The 18,555-nt window shown below is 34.5% G+C and overlaps 1 protein-coding gene across 1 annotated transcript in view; it reads left to right on the forward strand.

Annotated features, from left to right (window-relative positions):
- The window catches only part of LOC133665328 (phosphorylase b kinase regulatory subunit beta-like), a 108,075-nt gene that overhangs the window by 88,780 nt on the left and 740 nt on the right, over positions 1-18,555 (forward strand). Inside the window, 6 exon segments of the mRNA XM_062070604.1 lie at positions 1,630-1,835; positions 5,767-5,901; positions 5,961-6,090; positions 6,153-6,260; positions 15,420-15,545; positions 15,612-18,555. The exon segment at positions 15,612-18,555 is cut by the window's right edge and continues 740 nt beyond it. Of these exon segments, the coding sequence (XP_061926588.1) occupies positions 1,630-1,835; positions 5,767-5,901; positions 5,961-6,090; positions 6,153-6,260; positions 15,420-15,545; positions 15,612-15,749 (843 nt within the window). The 3' untranslated portion in view covers positions 15,750-18,555.

Below are 18,555 nucleotides of genomic sequence, written 5' to 3' on the forward strand. Positions count from 1 at the left end.
ATATTTTCAAAAATTATCGGTTTTCCCGAAATTCCCAAATTTCCAGGACATTCCCGTTCGAATGAATGGACATATTCATAGTCCTATGCCCTAGACTCTCAAAATGTTGCGCCATTTTTTACCCAATTCCGACCTTTCAACCGTCCACACACTCCACTCACCTTGGACAATCAAACGTATATTTTCCAAGTTCAACAAAATTCCAGGGATTCGCAAAATTCCCGGTTTTCCAAAGCCCTATTTCCACTTCACGCTGGAAAGTTTTCACAGTCCACATTTCTCAACCAATTCCCACCATTCCACCTTCACGACATTCCTCTTAGTTGGGACAACAAACGCTCCAATTTTTGTTTTTTCGTACAAATTCCCGGTTTTCTACAAAATTCCAGGAATTCCGAAATACCCATTTTCAATTCAAACTGTTACTACGTCAACATTTTTTCAACCGATTCCAAAAATTCCAACACCAACCCATTCATATCATCTAGGACAACAGTGCTAGTATCAATATTTTCAAAGATTCACAGTTTTCCCGAAATTCCAAAATTTCCAGGACATTCCTGTTCAAATGAATGGACATATTCATAGTCCTAAAGTGCTCTAAATACTCAAAATTGTGCGCCATTTTTTACCCGATTCCGACCTTTCAACCATCCACACACTCCACTCACCTTGGACAATCAAACTTATATTTTCCAAGTTCAAAAAAATTCCAGGAATTCCCGGTTTTCCAAAGCCCTATTTTCACTTCTCGCTGGAAAGTTTTCACAGTCCACATTACTCAAACAATTCCAACCATTCCACCTTCAAAACATCCCTCTTAGTTGGAACAACAAACGCTCCAATTTTTGTTTTTTCGTACAAATTCCCGTTTTTTTTAGAATTTCCAGGAATTCCGAAATACCCATTCTCAATTCAAACTGTTACTACGTCAACATTTTTCAACCGATTCCAAAAATTCCAACACCAACCCATTCATATCATCTAGGACAATTTTGCTAGTATCAATATTTTCAAAAATTCTCGGTTTTCTCGAAATTCCCAAATTTCCAGGACATTCCTTTTCAAATGAATGACACTATGACATATTCATAGTGCTAAAATGCCCTAGACTCTCAAAATTTTGCGCCATTTTTTTACCCGATTCAGACCTTTCAACCATCCACACCACTACTCTTCCCATATATCATTATTTAATTTTTTTTAAACAAGAATCCAATTTTATTCCAATCGTCACCCGAGGAATCGGAACCGTAAATATGTTTTTTTTTTATAACAAATTTGCTTTTTGATTGTAACGTGCGTCTTAGCTACCAAATTTGGAGGTGTTGACACTGCCATGTAAATTTGCTAATGCTAAACAGTAGCATGTATATGGCATGTCCAGTGTAAATTAGCACCGAGCTAACACATTTGTGTGAATGCATTTTTTTTTCTGTTGGAATGTAGAAGTTATTTAGTATCTCATGTAAGTTTTATTGATATACGGAATACTCAAAAAAAAAACTCTCAAACGGCGACAATCCGTCTGCTAAGCTAGCAAGAACTTTGCAGAGGAAGCATGGCATGAAGCAAAGGAACAATTTGCGCGTGTCCAAGTCACGGTCAGCTCTCTTCCTCTCTGGTCAGGTGACCCTGGGCGTGTTCGGCCGCGAGGAGGAGGTGATCTCCAACCCGCTGTCGCCCGGCGTCATCCAGGGCATCATCTACAGCAAGTGCTGCCCACCAGGGGGCGAGCGCGAGGCGGTCCTGCAGCAGGAGCTGGTCATCCACATCGGATGGATCATCTCCAACAACCCCGAGCTCTTCAGCGGCATGCTCAAGATCCGAGTCGGGTGAGCGTCTGCGGCTACGCGACAGCTAAGCACACAATAGCCCACCAGCTAGACGCAGGTTAGTTAGTGACTCTTGAACAATACACAATCCTCCAGCTAGGTGGCAGCACTGCTCCGATTACTCAACAGGCCCAACCAGGGAATATAATGAAGTATAATTGGCACTAGAACTCCCAAAGTTGTTATTCTCGCCCTGAAATTCCCAGAAGGCAGCCAAAAGGCTGTTGTTTAAAATGTACCACTCAACGACCGACAATTAGCCACCTTTCTTTTGTAAATGCAGCCTTCACATCGGAATGCTCGGATAACATTTTCACAATTAGTTTTTCACAATACTTTAATCATATAAAATATAAATGTCCTTGTAAAATTTTAGCTTTTGTCACAAAATATTTCTACCGAGCATAATTGTTGTACAATGATTTTTTTTACATCATTTTGTCTTGTGAAATTTTTTTTTCCAGATTATTCCTAAAAATTATTCTATGATTTTTTTTCTTATTACTTTCTTTTAAAAAAATCAAAACTGTTAGTTCTACAATATATTCGACTTTATTAATGTAAAATGGCATATGTTTATCTTTTATTTTATTTTTTTATTCATACATAATTTAATATTGTGTTTTTCTTTTAAAAAAAATGGTTTTCTTGTAAAATTGTATTTTTCTCAAAATATTCTGACATAATTCATGTACAATGACAACTTTTTTCTCATATTTATAATTGTTATATTTTTAAATACATATATATATATATATTTTTAAATTGTTATTATATATATATATATATATATATATATATATATATATATATATATATATATATATATAGCCTATACATTTCAATGTGTAAATCTACACATTATTGTGTATATGTTTATATACATATGCACAAATATATATATATATATATATATATATATATATATATATATATATATATATATATATATATATATATATATATATATATATATATATATATATATATATATATATATATATATATATTTGTGCATATGTATATACATATATTTTTATTTTAAATTTTTATTATATATATATATATATATATATTTAAATGTGTAAATCTACACATTATTGTGTATATGTTTATATACATATGCACAAATATATGTATGTATATATATATATACATATATACATATATTTATTTATGTATATATATATATACATATATTTATATATATATATATATATATATATATATATATATATATATATATATATATATATATATATATATATATATATGTATATTTATGTTTATATATATATATATATTTTATTTTTTTTCCCCAAAATTCCAGAAATCCTGGGATACCAATTTTCAATTCAAACTATTTCATCGTCAACATCTTTGAACTGATTCGAAAAATACAGTTCAGATTCAGGGTTTTCCCTAAATTCCTACATTTCCAGGACATTCCTATTCAAATGAATGGTTCCAAACTTGTAAAATGCCCTAAATTCTCCAAATGTTGCACCATTTTTTACCCGATTCCGACCTTTCAACCATCCACATACTCCACTCACCTTGGACAATCAAACTTATATTTTCCAAGTTTAACTAAATTCCAGGGAATTCCCAAAATTCCCGGTTTTCCAAGGCCCTATTTTCACCTCTTCCTGGAAAGTTTTCACAGTCCACATTTTTCAACAAATTCCAACCATTCTACCTTCAAAACATTCCTCTTAGTTGGGACAACAAACGCTCCTATTTTTTTCCGTACAAATTCCTGGTTTTCTTCGAAATTCCGAAATACCCATTCTCAATTCAAACTGTTACTACGTCAACATTTTTCAACCGATTCCAAAAATTCCAACACCAACCCATTCATATCATCTAGGACAGTGGTCCCCAACCTTTTTGTACTTGCGGACCGACCGGTCAATGCTTGAAAATTTGTCCCACGGACCGGGGGGTGGGGTGGGGGGGGGTAGTAAAAAAAAAAAAAAAAATTTTTTTTTTTTGTTGTTGTCATGAAGAAATACAATCATGTGTGCTTACGGACTGTATCCCTGCAGACTGTATTGATTTATATTGATATATAATGTATATATTGTGTTTTTTATGTTGATTAAATTAGTATTTTTTTTTTTTTTTTTTTTTTTTTTTAACTTCTTGTGTACCAATCGGTCCACGGACCGGTACCGGGCCACGGCCCGGTGGTTGGGGACCACTGATCTAGGACAGGGGGTGTCCAAAGTGCAGCCCGGGCGCCATTTGTGGCCCGCAGGTCATTTTTTAACGGCCCCACGGCACATTTTAAAAATACGATTGCAAAAAATGAAAAACATGATAAGTGGTATAAAAAAGCAAACAGGTGAAATGTAACAAGAAAATGTCGCAATGTTTACTCTAATAACACAAAGCTGCCATGCAGGCTGTTTCTTTCTTTAAAAAATAATAATGAATCAAAATCAATGTCATTATGAATTATTGACCTATTCAAGGCTCCAATTACGTCACATTTGAGATATTTTTGGGGAAAATGTTGCATATTTTGTGTTTGCCATATAAAAAACTGAGCTGTTTTTTTTCAAAGGGCCTAAAACGAACAAACGAAAAACATAAACAACAATAAAACGTATAATTGACGGATAGATCTGAAGTTGATCTCGAGATTATTGTGTTAAAAGGAAACAGTAAAAAAAAATAAAAAAATTATTTTTTAACACTATAATTACCGTATTTCCTTGAATTGCTGCCGGGAATATAGTATTCGCCTGCCTAGAATTACAGCCGGGTCAAACTCGTTTCACAAAATAATTAGCGCATGCTTGGCACTTCCGCCGGGTCAAATATGAGTCATTAAATGACTTCCGCCTCCTGGTGGTAGAGGGCGCTAGTGATCCTTCTTGCGACTGCTGGTACTGCAGAAGACCGGTGCTGCAGAAGAAGACAACAGGCAGCAAGAGTGAGGAGCCATTGTTTGCTTGCACTTTTACCATGGAGGATTACATCTCTAAAATAAAACAGTTTTCTAAACTGGACTTTCAATCGAAGCAGGAGGTAATACTTAAAGGAAGATCTCCATCGAGACAGAGAGACTTTTAAAACTGAAGAAAGATAAGGAAGACTTCTATAGGAGCTGCGCATGGACTCATTTATACCTAAAGGTAAGACCATAAAAACGTTTTTTTTAATTAAATGTGCTTTTCATGATAAGGTAAGCGCCGGAGTGAGAAGAGGTTTTAAAATAATTAACGCATGCTTGTCAAGCCCGCATGCTTTTGGTAAACGCAGGAGTGAGAAGAGGTTTTAAATTAATTAGCGGCTATTCAAGGAAATACGGTATTTGGATTCCCAATAATTTTAGTGTGATTTGTTTTTAAGTGTCATTGCTCAAAAAATAATAATGAATTAAAATCAATGTTGTTATGAGTTATTGACCGTTTTAAGGCTCCAATTATTATATAATCTCAAATATTCCACTTAAAAATTTTATTGTGTGAAAATGTTGCATATTTTGTATTTTTTCCATTAAAAAAACAGGGTTTTCTTTGACAACAAGAGCATACGACTTAAATCTTTAAAAACGTTATATTGACAGATAGACCTAATGTTGATCTGGGGATTTAAAACTTGAATAATAATAAAAAATAATAATTCTGAATAATGACACATTTTTTATATTTTTTTGACCAAAACCCTTTGGGGTCAAGCCTGAGTGGAGGCCTTAATGTATATTTTTGTATACATGTATTGTATTGGTTTTTAAAATAGAAAATATCAAAATGGACCCCGCTTGCTTTGATTTGTCAGAATGCGGCCCTCGGTGGAAAAAGTTAGGACACCCCTGATCTAGGACAATTGTGCTAGTATCAATATTTTCCAAAATTCCCGAAATTTCCAGGACATTCCCCTTCGGATGTTTTGTAAACTCCTCCGGTGTGTTTTGTCCCAGGTGGATCGTGCAGGCCATGAAGCAGGAGCTGAAGGTCCGGGCGGGGGACATGTGCCCCCAGGACATCTACCAGCTGTCCCCCAGCGACATCAAGCAGCTCCTGCTGGACGTCCTGCAGCCTCAGCACACCCGCAGGTGCCCAGCCAATCCTCATTCTTGTGAGAACTCTGCGTGTGACTGACCTGGTCCCGCAGGTCCTGGCTCCACCGTCGCCAGATCGACGGCTCCTTGAACCGAACCCCGCTGGGCTTTTACGACCGGGTCTGGCAGATCCTGGAGAGGACGCCCGGCGGGATCCTGGTCGCCGGGACGCACCTTCCGCAGGTACGTCGACCGGCGCCGTAGTGTTTTGACGCCGTCTCGTCACGGCCGCCATCTCGTCGTAGCAACCCACGCTGTCGGACATGACCATGTACGAGATGAACTTCTCCCTGCTGGTGGAGGACACGCTGAAGAGCATCGTCCTGCCCGAGTACAGACAGGTGGTCGTGGAGGTAAAAATACTTCTTTTTTTCTGTTTTTTTACCAATACAGGAAATATCAAGTCAATTAAATCAGGAAAAATTTAAATAAAGCTGTCAATTAATTCTTTTTTTTAAATTATTTTGCATTTATTATTATTAAACTGCTGCACCTCAATTTCAATCAATCAATCAATCAATGTTTATTTATATAGCCCTAAATCACAAGTGTCTCAAAGGGCTGTACAAGCCACAACGACATCCTCGGTGTCGAGTGGGTCTGACATAATATTGTGAAAGTCCAACACATCAGCGAAAGTCCAGTCCATGGTGGGGCCAGCGGGAACCATCCCGAGCGGAGACGGGTCAGCAGTGTAGAGATGTCCCCATCTGATGGACAGGCTAGCGGTCCACCCCGGAGCAGAGTAGAAAAGAAAAGAAAAGAAACGGCAGATCAACTGGTCTAAAAAGGGAGTCTATTTAAAGGCTAGAGTATACAAATGAGTTTTAAGATGAGACTTAAATGCTTCTACTGAGGTAGCATCTCTAACTGTTACCGGGAGGGCATTCCAGAGTACTGGAGCCCCAATAGAAAACGCTCTATAGCCCGCAGACTTTTTTTGAGCTCTGGGAATCACTAATAAGCCGGAGTTCTTTGAACGCAGATTTCTTGCCGGGACATATGGTACAATACAATCGTCAAGATAGGCAGGAGCTTGACCGTGTAATATTTTATACGTAAGTAGTAAAACCTTAAAGTCGCATCTTAGGTGCACAGGAAGCCAGTGCAGGTGAGCCAGTATAGGCGTAATATGATCAAACTTTCTTGTTTTTGTCAAAAGTCTAGCAGCCGCATTTTGTACCATCTGTAATCTTTTAATGCTAGACATAGGGAGGCCCGAAAATAATACGTTACAGTAATCGAGACGAGATGTAACGAACGCATGAATAATGATCTCAGCATCGCTTGTGGACAAAATGGAACGAATTTTAGCGATATTACGGAGATGAAAGAAGGCCGTTTTAGTAACACTCTTAATGTGTGACTCAAACGAGAAAGTTGGGTCGAAGATAATACCCAGATTCTTTACCGAGTCTCCTTGTTTAATTGTTTGGTTGTCAAATGTTAAGGTGGTATTATTAAATAGATGTTGGTGTCTAGCAGGACCGATAATCAGCATTTCCGTTTTCTTAGCGTTGAGTTGCAAAAAGTTAGCGGACATCCATTGTTTAATTTCATTAAGACACGCCTCCAGCTGACTACAATCCGGCGTGTTGGTCAGCTTTAGGGGCATGTAGAGTTGAGTGTCATCAGCATAACAGTGAAAGCTAACACCGTACTTGCGTATGATGTCACCCAGCGGCAGCATGTAAATACTAAAGAGTGCAGGGCCAAGAACCGAACCCTGGGGAACTCCGCACGTTACCTTAACATAGTCCGAGGTCACATTGTTATGGGAGACACACTGCATCCTGTCAGTAAGATAAGAGTTAAACCAAGACAAGGCTAAGTCTGACATACCAATACGCGTTTTGATACGCTCTAATAAAATATTATGATCGACGGTATCGAAAGCGGCGCTAAGATCAAGAAGCAGCAACATAGATGACGCATCAGAATCCATCGTTAGCAATAGATCATTAGTCATTTTTGCGAGGGCTGTCTCCGTAGAGTGATTTGCCCTGAAACCGGATTGAAAAGGTTCACAGAGATTGTTAGTCACTAAGTGTTCATTTAGCTGCTGTGCGACAATTTTTTCGAGAATTTTCGAGATAAACGGTAGGTGGGACACCGGCCGGTAGTTCACCATGAGGTCAGGATCGAGGTTAGGTCTTTTGAGTAGAGGATTAATAACCGCTTTTTTGAATGCTAGAGGAACAGTACCAGAGGAAAGTGATAAGTTTATAATATTTAACACTGATGGACCTAATAAAACAAAAAGCTCCTTGATAAGTTTCCCAGGAATTGGGTCAAGTAAACATGTTGTTTGTTTTGTCCCATTTACACATTTTAACAATTCCTCCAATGTTATTTCATCAAAGAGAGAGAAACTATTTTGGAGGGCAATGTCCGTCGTATATACAGTCATATTTGTGTTAATAGAACCCAGTTGTAGCTGAGATGCATTGTCTTTAATCTCTTTTCTAATGACTTCAATTTTCTTATTAAAGAAATTCATAAAGTCATCTGCTGAGTGGGTGGAGCTACTGGGAGGAGTCCCTTGTTGGGTTAGCGATGCTACTGTACTAAATAAAAATTTAGGATCATTTTTGTTGAGGTGGATGAGATTTGAGTAATATTTAGCTTTAGCTGAGGTAAGCATGCGTTTATAAGTTATTAAACTATCACTCCATGCTTGATGGAAAACCTCAAGTTTAGTCGCACGCCATTTGCGTTCCAGCTTTCTACATGATAATTTCTGGGCTTTAGTTTCTTCTGTAAACCATGGGGTACGCCTTTTAGGGGCCCTTTTTAGCTTTAGCGGTGCTACAATATCAATGGTGTCGCGCAGGGCGTCGTTAAAGCTGTTAGTGAGGTTATCAATAGAGCCCACATAATTTGGGAAAGGTGCCATTACTGAAGGCAGTAGGTCAGTAAGAGTCGTCGTCGTGGCAGCATTAATGTTGCGGCTGCTATAGTAGTTATTATTATTATTATTAGTTTGTTGACAATGAGTCAGAACTTCGAATTTTATAAGGTAATGATCGGACATTACTTTAGTGTACGGGAGTATCGTAACTTTAGAGGTGGTGACACCCCTGACAAGCACTAGATCTATCGTATTACCGTTGCGATGCGTGGGTTCATTTATTATTTGTGTAAGACCACAGCTATCAATTATAGTCTGGAGCGCCACGCATGGAGGGTCCGATGGGGTATTCATATGGATGTTAAAGTCTCCCATTATGATTATATTGTCGGCGTGCGTCACTAGATCAGCAACGAGCTCTGAAAATTCATTGATAAAGTCCGAATAGGGCCCTGGGGGGCGGTAGATGACAGCCAGGTGCAGAGGCAGCGGTGTGACAAACCTCACAGTAAGCACCTCAAACGAGTTATATTTATTATTTAGGTCCGAGGTAAGGCTAAAGTTTTTGTTGTATATTAGTGCAACACCCCCACCCCTTTTAATGGGGCGGGCAATATGCGTTCCCGCATAGCCAGGAGGAGACGCCTCAACCAGCGCAAAAAAATCGTCTGGTTTGAGCCAGGTCTCGGCTAGACCAACGACATCAAGATTGTTGTCTCTGATGACTTCATTAACTAATAACGTTTTGGAAGACAATGACCTTATGTTTAAAAAGCCCATATTATAGGTAGTGGGCTGTTTTGAGGAGTTTTTGTTGAAAGTATCCGTAGTAGCAATATTAATAATGTTACGTTTATTATGCATAGTGCACTTTAAATAATTTCGACCATATCTAGGAATTGATATGACAGGAATTTTTAGATTGTTTGCCACCTCAGTAAAATGCATGTCCACCTCTGACGCAGAAAGAACATTATGTGAGTTGTATATTATTCTAGAAGAATTGCTGTTGTGTGCAGGGATTATCCAGCCTGGCGCTGGCTAGTTCTAGCTTAACAGACTCCTTATTAGCGCTTCTTTGTGGATTAGCATTTAGCTTTTTCGTTAGCCCCGCTAACAACAACGCATTTAGCTTTGTTGTTAGCCCCGCCCGACACCCCCGCTTCTGCTTCCGAGCGCACCGCTTACGTCTCTTTCGCTGACGGTCTCCGCTGGTAGTGGACGCCGCTGCTTCAAAGGCCACTGCTGGATGTAGCTCGCGAAGAATTCCCAAGCTAGCGAGCAGGTCCATCGTACACGCATCTTTCAGCCCAAAATGGCCCGATCTCTCCACATCCAGAATCGTAAGTCGTACATATTAAATAGTAAACAAAGTATTATGAATAAATATTCAACCGTTAAATTGACAATCGATATATTACTAAAAATTAGGGCTGCAACAACTAATCGATTAAATCGATTAAAATCGATTATAAAAATAGTTGCCGATTAATTTAGTCATCGATTCGTTGGATCTATGCTATGCGCATGCGCAGAGGCTTTTTTAATTTAATTTTTTTATTTTTTATTTTTTGTACCAATACAGGAAATATCAAGTCAATTAAATCAGGAAAAATTTAAATAAAGCTGTCAATTAATTCTTTTTTTTAAATATTTTATTATTTTGCATTTATTATTATTAAACTGCTGCACCTCAATTTACATATTAAATAGTAAACTAAGTATTATGAATAAATATTCAACCGTTAAATTGACAATCAATATATTACTAAAAATTAGGGCTGCAACAACTAATCGATTAAAATCAATACTAAAAATAGTTGCCAATTCATTTAGTCATCGATTCGTTGGATCTATGCTATGCGCATGCGCAGAGGCTTTTTTTTGTTTGTTTTTTGTACCAATACAGGAAATATCAAGTCAATTAAATCAGGAAAAATTTAGATAAAGCTGTCAATTAATTCTTTTTTTTTAAATATTTTATTATTTTGCATTTATTATTATTAAACTGCTGCACCTCAATTTACATATTAAATAGTAAACAAAGTATTATGAATAAATATTCAACCGTTAAATTGACAATCAATATATTACTAAAAATTAGGGCTGCAACACCTAATCGATTAAATCGATTAAAATCGATTATAAAAATAGTTGCCGATTAATGTAGTCATCGATTCGTTGGATCTATGCTATGCGCATGCAGAGAGGCTTTTTTAATTTTTTAATTTTTTTTTTTTTTTTTTTGTACCAATACAGGAAATATCAAGTCAATTAAATCAGGAAAAATTTAAATAAAGCTGTCAATTAATTCTTTTTTTAAATATTTTATTATTTTGCATTTATTATTATTAAACTGCTGCACCTCAATTTACATATTAAATAGTAAACAAAGTTTTATGAATAAATATTCAACCGTTAAATTGACAATAAATATATTACTAAAAATTAGGGCTGCAACAACTAATCGATTAAATCGATTAAAATCGATTATAAAAATAGTTGCCGATTAATTTAGTCATCGATTCGTTGGATCTATGCTATGCGCATGCGCAGAGGCTTTTTTTTTTTTTTTTTTTTTTGTACCAATACGGGAAATATCAAGTCAATTAAATCAGGAAAAATTTAAATAAAGCTGTCAATTAATTCTTTTTTTTAATATTTTATTATTTTGCATTTATTATTATTAAACTGCTGCACCTCAATTTACATATTAAATAGTAAACAAAGTATTATGAATAAATATTCAACCGTTAAATTGACAATCAATATATTACTAAAAATTAGGGCTGCAACAACTAATCGATTAAATCTATTAAAATCGATTATAAAAATAGTTGCCGATTAATTTAGTCATCGATTCGTTGGATCTATGCTATGCGCATGCGCAGAGGCTTTTTTATTTTTTATTTTTTGTACCAATACAGGAAATATCAAGTCAATTAAATCAGGAAAAATTTAAATAAAGCTGTCAATTATTTTTTTTATTTTTATATTTTATTATTTTGCATTTATTATCATTAAACTGCTGCACCTCAATTTACATATTAAATAGTAAACAAAGTATTATGAATAAATATTCAACCGTTAAATTGACAATCAATATATTACTAAAAATTAGGGCTGCAACAACTAATCGATTAAATCGATTATAAAAATAGTTGCCGATTAATTTAGTCATTGATTCGTTGGATCTATGCTATGCGCATGCGTAGAGGCTTTTTTTTTTTTTTTTTTTTGTACCAATACAGGAAATATCAAGTCAATTAAATCAGGAAAAATTTAAATAAAGCTGTCAATTAATTCTTTTTTTTTTATATTTTATTATTTTGCATTTATTATTATTAAACTGCTGCACCTCAATTTACATATTAAATAGTAAACAAAGTATTATGAATAAATATTCAACCGTTAAATTGACAATCAATATATTACTAAAAATTAGGGCTGCAACAACTAATCGATTAAATCGATTAAAATCGATTATAAAAATAGTTGCCGATTAATTTAGTCATCGATTCGTTGGATCTATGCTATGCGCATGCGCAGAGGCTTTTTTAATTTTTTTTTTGTTTTTTTTGTTTTTTTGTACCAATACAGGAAATATCAAGTCAATTAAATCAGGAAAAATGTAAATAAAGCTGTCAATTAATTCTTTTTTTTAATTATTTTGCATTTAATATTATTAAACTGCTGCACCTCAATTTACATATTAAATAGTAAACAAAGTATTATGAATAAATATTCAACCGTTAAATTGACAATCAATATATTACTAAAAATTAGCGCTGCAACAACTAATCGATTAAATCGATTAAAATCGATTATAAAAATAGTTGCCGATTAATTTAGTCATCGATTCGTTGGATCTATGCTATGCGCATGCGCAGAGGCTTTTTTAATTTTTTTTATTTTTTTTATTTTTTTTTGTACCAATACAGGAAATATCAAGTCAATTAAATCAGGAAAAATTTAAATAAAGCTGTCAATTAATTCTTTTTTTTTTTCATTATTATTATTTTGCATTTATTATTATTAAACTGCTGCACCTCAATTTACATATTAAATAGTAAACAAAGTATTATGAATAAATATTCAACCGTTAAATTGACAATCAATATATTACTAAAAATTAGGGCTGCAACAACTAATCGATTAAATCGATTAAAATCGATTATAAAAATAGTTGCCGATTAATTTAGTCATCGATTCGTTGGATCTATGCTATGCGCATGCGCAGAGGCTTTTTTAATTTTTTAATTTATTTTTTTATTTTTTTGTACCAATACAGGAAATATCAAGTCAATTAAATCAGGAAAAATTTAAATAAAGCTGTCAATTAATTCTTTTTTTTAAATATTTTATTATTTTGCATTTATTATTATTAAACTGCTGCACCTCAATTTACATATTAAATAGTAAACAAAGTATTATGAATAAATATTCAACCGTTAAATTGACAATCAATATATTACTAAAAATTAGGGCTGCAACAACTAATCGATTAAATCGATTAAAATCGATTATAAAAATAGTTGCCGATTAATTTAGTCATCGATTCGTTGGATCTATGCTATGCGCATGCGCAGAGGCTTTTTTTTTTTTTTTTTTAAATAAACCTTTATTTATAAACTGCAACATGTACAAAACAATAATCAAAATAAGTATGGTTTCAGTATGCTGTTTTTTTTCAATAAAATACTGGAAAGGATAGAAATGTAGTTTGTCTCTTTTATCCGATTATCATTCGATTAATCGAAGTAATAATCGACAGATTAATCGATTATCAAATGAATCGTTAGTTGCAGCCCTACTAAAAATGTTTACTAAATTTTTTTTTTTTTTTAATATTAATGTAATATTTACCGTATGTTATACATACTGATACAAGTTCAGTATTTAATTGTGATTATTGTGGAGCTTCTGCCTTTTAAATTTAAAAAATATATATATAAAATATCTAACTGTCAGGTAATTTAATCCATACACATTTTAATACTGAATGACATTTTAACCATTCATTTATTTGACTTCATGTTTATTTAATTGTGTTTAAATAACTCAAGAAAAAAAAAAGTTCATTAAAGAGTTAAAGAAAAAAAAAGAATAAATGAATTACTAGCAAACAAATATATTTCTAAATTGTTATGATATTCCAGATTTAAAATGAATAAATAGACATTTGTAATAAATCCAATATCAATTATTTAATTATTATCATTATTATTTATTTCAAATTGTAATATTCTTTGTATTTTATATTTATTTATTTATTTGTTATCAATATTTGTAGCCGCAGTCAAATAAACAAGTAAAATTGTAGTATTTAGATTTTTTTTGGCCTGGAGCAGCTCTTATACCATGAAAAAAAAAAAAATATATATATATATGAACATTTATTTTTGATTTACATTAAACCTAATTCATGGGCATTCTAATTGTAATCGTCAAAATAATCATTCATTGAATTGACTTTAAATTTGATTTTGGTCAAAGATTTAAAAAAAATAAAAATTAATGGTTATTATTTAGAATTTCAATGATTAAATCCAATATGAATTATTTAATTGTGTCCATACAGTATATACTTTTTTTTTTTTTTTTTAAATATGTGTTTTTCTTTAACAAACAGAAAAAGATAAATACTAAAAGAATACTAAAACATGTTTTAATTATTTTAATTGTTATTTTTATTTCCATTATTAAATCCAACATCAATTATTTAAATGTGTCCATATTTATTGATTGTTTTTAAATATTTATTATTTTGTTAATAATTGAATTATTTCATTTTTAATTTTTTTCAATCAGTATTTTTCAGCCGTAGTCAAACAAGTAAAATAAAAAATAAAAAATTGGGGAGCAGCTGCTGTTATACAAAGAAACAAAATAAATGTTTTAAAAAAATGTATTCATATTTAATTTTGGTCAAATCATTACAAAACAAAACCTACTAATTTTGTGTCCTTAAACAGAAAAAAAAAATACAAAAATATTTGTAGAATTATTTTAATTATCACAGTTAAATACATCAAATTTCAATTATTTAATTGTGTTCATATTTATTAATGAATTACTTTCTATATTTATTATTTCATTATTATATGTTTTATCTATTATTTATTTAGTTTTCGATTAAAATGTTTTAGATGTAGTGGGGAAAAAAATAATTAAATTACAGTTAAAATTATTTTGAAGCATCCGAATCAAAATAAATAAAAAAATTCAAATTATATTATTTAATTGTGTCCATATTTATTTACTTCAATTTGTGTATTATTTTATACTCATTCTGTGTTTATTTTTAATATTTTCAGCCATGGTCAAAAAAAAAAGAAAGTAAAATTACAGTATTATTATTATTATTATTTTGCTGTTATACAAAAAAACACAATAAATGAATATAATTTATAAAAATAAAATAAAAATTAGAATTGTATTAATTTTCATCCATAGGCTTTGTAATATTAATTGACAGTTTAATCATTAATTTAATTGACTTTATGTTCATTTTTGGTCAGAGAATTACAAAATAAAAACATATGTTGTGTCTTTAAACAGAAAAATATTGTTTTTAATTCATTAAATTATTATTGATTATATCAATGTGAATGAGTGAGTGTCACCGTGATAATGACGAGGTGTTTGTGGGCGTGGGCAGCTCCTGATGGTGGTCTCCATCGTGCTGGAGAGGAACCCCGAGCTGGAGTTCAGCAGCGAGGTGGACCTGGACGCTCTGGTGAGGGACGCCATGGCCGACTTCCAGAAGGACGGCTTCGGGAAGCAGGTGAGACGAAGTCTTCCTCCCTCGTCTTCCTGGTCCAAACTAAAAACCACATCCGCTCCTCCGCAGGACGTCACGCAGGCCTTCTTCAACACGGCCCCTGTGGGCCAGAGGAGCACCTCCAGCTACCTGACCAAGGCCGTCCTGGTCCAGCTTCTGCGGGGCGACGTCAAGCCCTGCAAGGACGACCCCTGCTCTGTTAGCTAGCTGCTTTGCTCAGCCGCTAGCACGATGGCGCTAGTCCCGCTAATCCTTCGGCGAGAATTGAGGTGGAAGATGTTAGCATAAACAAGCTACATGCTGGCGGGCGTGGCGCCATTTTGTTTCTTGTCTCATCGTAGCGCAGTTAGCTAATAAAGCTAGCCTAATTAACTCCGAGTTTAGCATAAATAATTTTTGGTAAACACTGAGACTGCTAGTAGCTAGCACAATAAACTCTCGCCCTTCAGCAGCCATCTTGGAAAGGTACTGAGCTAGCTTCTAAATGTTTGTAGATTCTATCTCAAAATAATGTTCTGCCACAATTTTTTGTCATGAATCAGCTCCTCCCACTAGAATTTTTACTGGCAACGACAAGCTAAATGCTAGCGGGCGTGGCGCCATTTTGTTTCTTGTCTGTAATCGTAGCGCAGTTAGCTAATAAAGCTAGCCAATTTAACTCCAAGTTAGTTGGCCTAGTTTAGCATAAAGAAATTAAAATATCGACAAGCACTTAAAAACTCCTAAACAGAACATCATTTTTTGTAAACACTGAGACTGCTAGTAGCTAGCACAATAAACGCTCACCCTTCAACAGCCATCTTGGAAAGGTACTGAGCTAGCTTCTAAATGTTTGTTACCACACTTTTTTTGACATGTATCAGCTCCTCTGACTAGCATTTTTCTTACCTACAACAAGCTAAATGCTAGCGGGCGTGGCACCATTTTGTTTCTTGTCTCATCGTAGCGCAGTTAGCTAATAAAGCTAGCCTAATTAACTCCAAGTTAGTATCCGAGTTTAGCATAAAGAATTTTTGGTAAACACTGAGACTGCTAGTAGCTAGCACAATAAACTCTTGCCCTTCAGCAGCCATCTTGGAAAGGTACTGAGCTAGCTTCTAAATGTTTGTTGATTCCATCTCAAAATAATGTTCTGCCACACTTTTTCTGACATGAATCAGCTCCTCCGACCAGCATTTTTCTTAACAACAACAAGCTAAATGCTAGCGGGCGTGGCGTCATTTTGTTTCTTCTCTCATCGTAGCGCAGTTAGCTAATAAAGCTAGCCTAATTAACTCCAAGTTAGTTGGCTTAGTTTAGCATAAAGAAATGAAAATATCTGCAAGCACTTAAAACCCCAAAGATATTTTTTTTTTGTAAACACTGAGACTGCTAGTAGCTAGCATGATAAACTCTCGCCGCTCCGCAGACATCTTGGAAAGGTTTTGAACTAGCTTTTAAAGTTCTGTTGATTATATCTCAAAATAATGTTCTGCCACACTTTTTTGTCATGAATCAGCTCCTCTGACTAGCATTTTTACTGGAAACAACCTTTTGTTTCTTGTCTGTAATCGTAGTGCAGTTAGCTATTAAAGCTAGCCTAATTACTCCAAGTTAGTTGGCCTAGTTTAGCATAAAGAAATGAAAATGAAAAACCCCCTAAACAAAACATAGTTTTCTGTAAACACTGAGACTGCTAGTAGCTAGCGTGATAAACTGTCACCGCTTCACAGACATTTATGAGCCCCATTTTGACAAGCTAACTGTTAGCTTGTAGCATGCTAATATCATAACCTACTCATTTTGGTGACTGTGGTGCTGTTATGATAGCTCTAGCCCATGTCAAGATTTTAGGTTGAGTTTGTTAGCGACAACGAGCTAAATGACAGCACTTTGTTTCTTGTAGCATATAAAATAATAGCGGATGAAACAGCTTAAGTAGCCAAATTTGCCAAATTCAAAATTTTTAGGGAGTAGATGCTAAATGTGCGATTGACTAGTCAGTTCAAGAAGTTTATGAGCCCCATTTTGACAAGCTAACTGTTAGCCTGTAGCATGCTAATCTCGTAACCTACTCATGTTGGTGCCTTTGGTGCTGTTATGTTAGCTCCAACCCTTGACAAGATTTTAGGTTGAAACCGTTATCGACAACGAGCTAAATGCCAGCACTTTTGTTTCTTGTCTGTAGTTGCGCGTGTAGCGGATTAGCTTAGTTTAGCATAAAGAAAGAAATCAACCACTGGCACTTATCTCTCGGAGAAAACAGTTTTCTGTGACTACTGAGACTGCTATAAGCTTTTTCGTGGGTCGTTTGAGTGTATTCTTTCAAAATTGGGCAGCCATCTTGGAGAGGTCTTGCTAGCTAGCTTGAAAAATATTATTGATTATGGCTCAAAATTCTGTTTAAAATTATTTTATCTGAAACTTGTGAACAATTCTTGACGTAAATTATCTACTTAAACAACTCACTGTTTTTTTACCCAATTGTTTTTTTTAAGTTAGCTGCCATAGCATCTAAAATAATAGCGGACGACAAAAGCTTAAGTAGCCAAATTTGCTACATTAAAAGACTTGTTGCAATTCAACATTTTTACGGAGAAGATGCTAAATGTGCACAATATACTGTCGTCCGTTCAAGAAGTTTATGAGCCCCATTTTGACAAGCTGACTGTTAGCCTGTAGCATGCTAATCTCGTAACCTACTAATTTCGGTGCCTTTGGCGCTGTTATGATAGCTGTAACCCATGACAAGATTTTAGGTTGAATTTGTTAGTGACAACGAGCTAAATGCCAGCTCTTTGTTGCTTGTCAGTAGTTGCGCGTGTAGCGGATTAGCTTAGCGTAGCATAAAGAAAAACCTCATCCAACGGCACTTATCTCTCGGAAAAAACGGTTTTCTGTGAACATCGGGACTGCTATAAGCTTTTTTTCTGTGCGTCGTTTTGAATGTATTCTCACAAATTTTGGCAGCCATCTTGGGAAGGGCTAGCTAACCTTACAAGCTTTGTGAGCTAGTAAGGTTTGTTGACAATGG

Source organism: Entelurus aequoreus, linkage group LG02 (assembly GCF_033978785.1).
Source record: "Entelurus aequoreus isolate RoL-2023_Sb linkage group LG02, RoL_Eaeq_v1.1, whole genome shotgun sequence".
Taxonomy (NCBI): Eukaryota; Metazoa; Chordata; class Actinopteri; order Syngnathiformes; family Syngnathidae; genus Entelurus; species Entelurus aequoreus.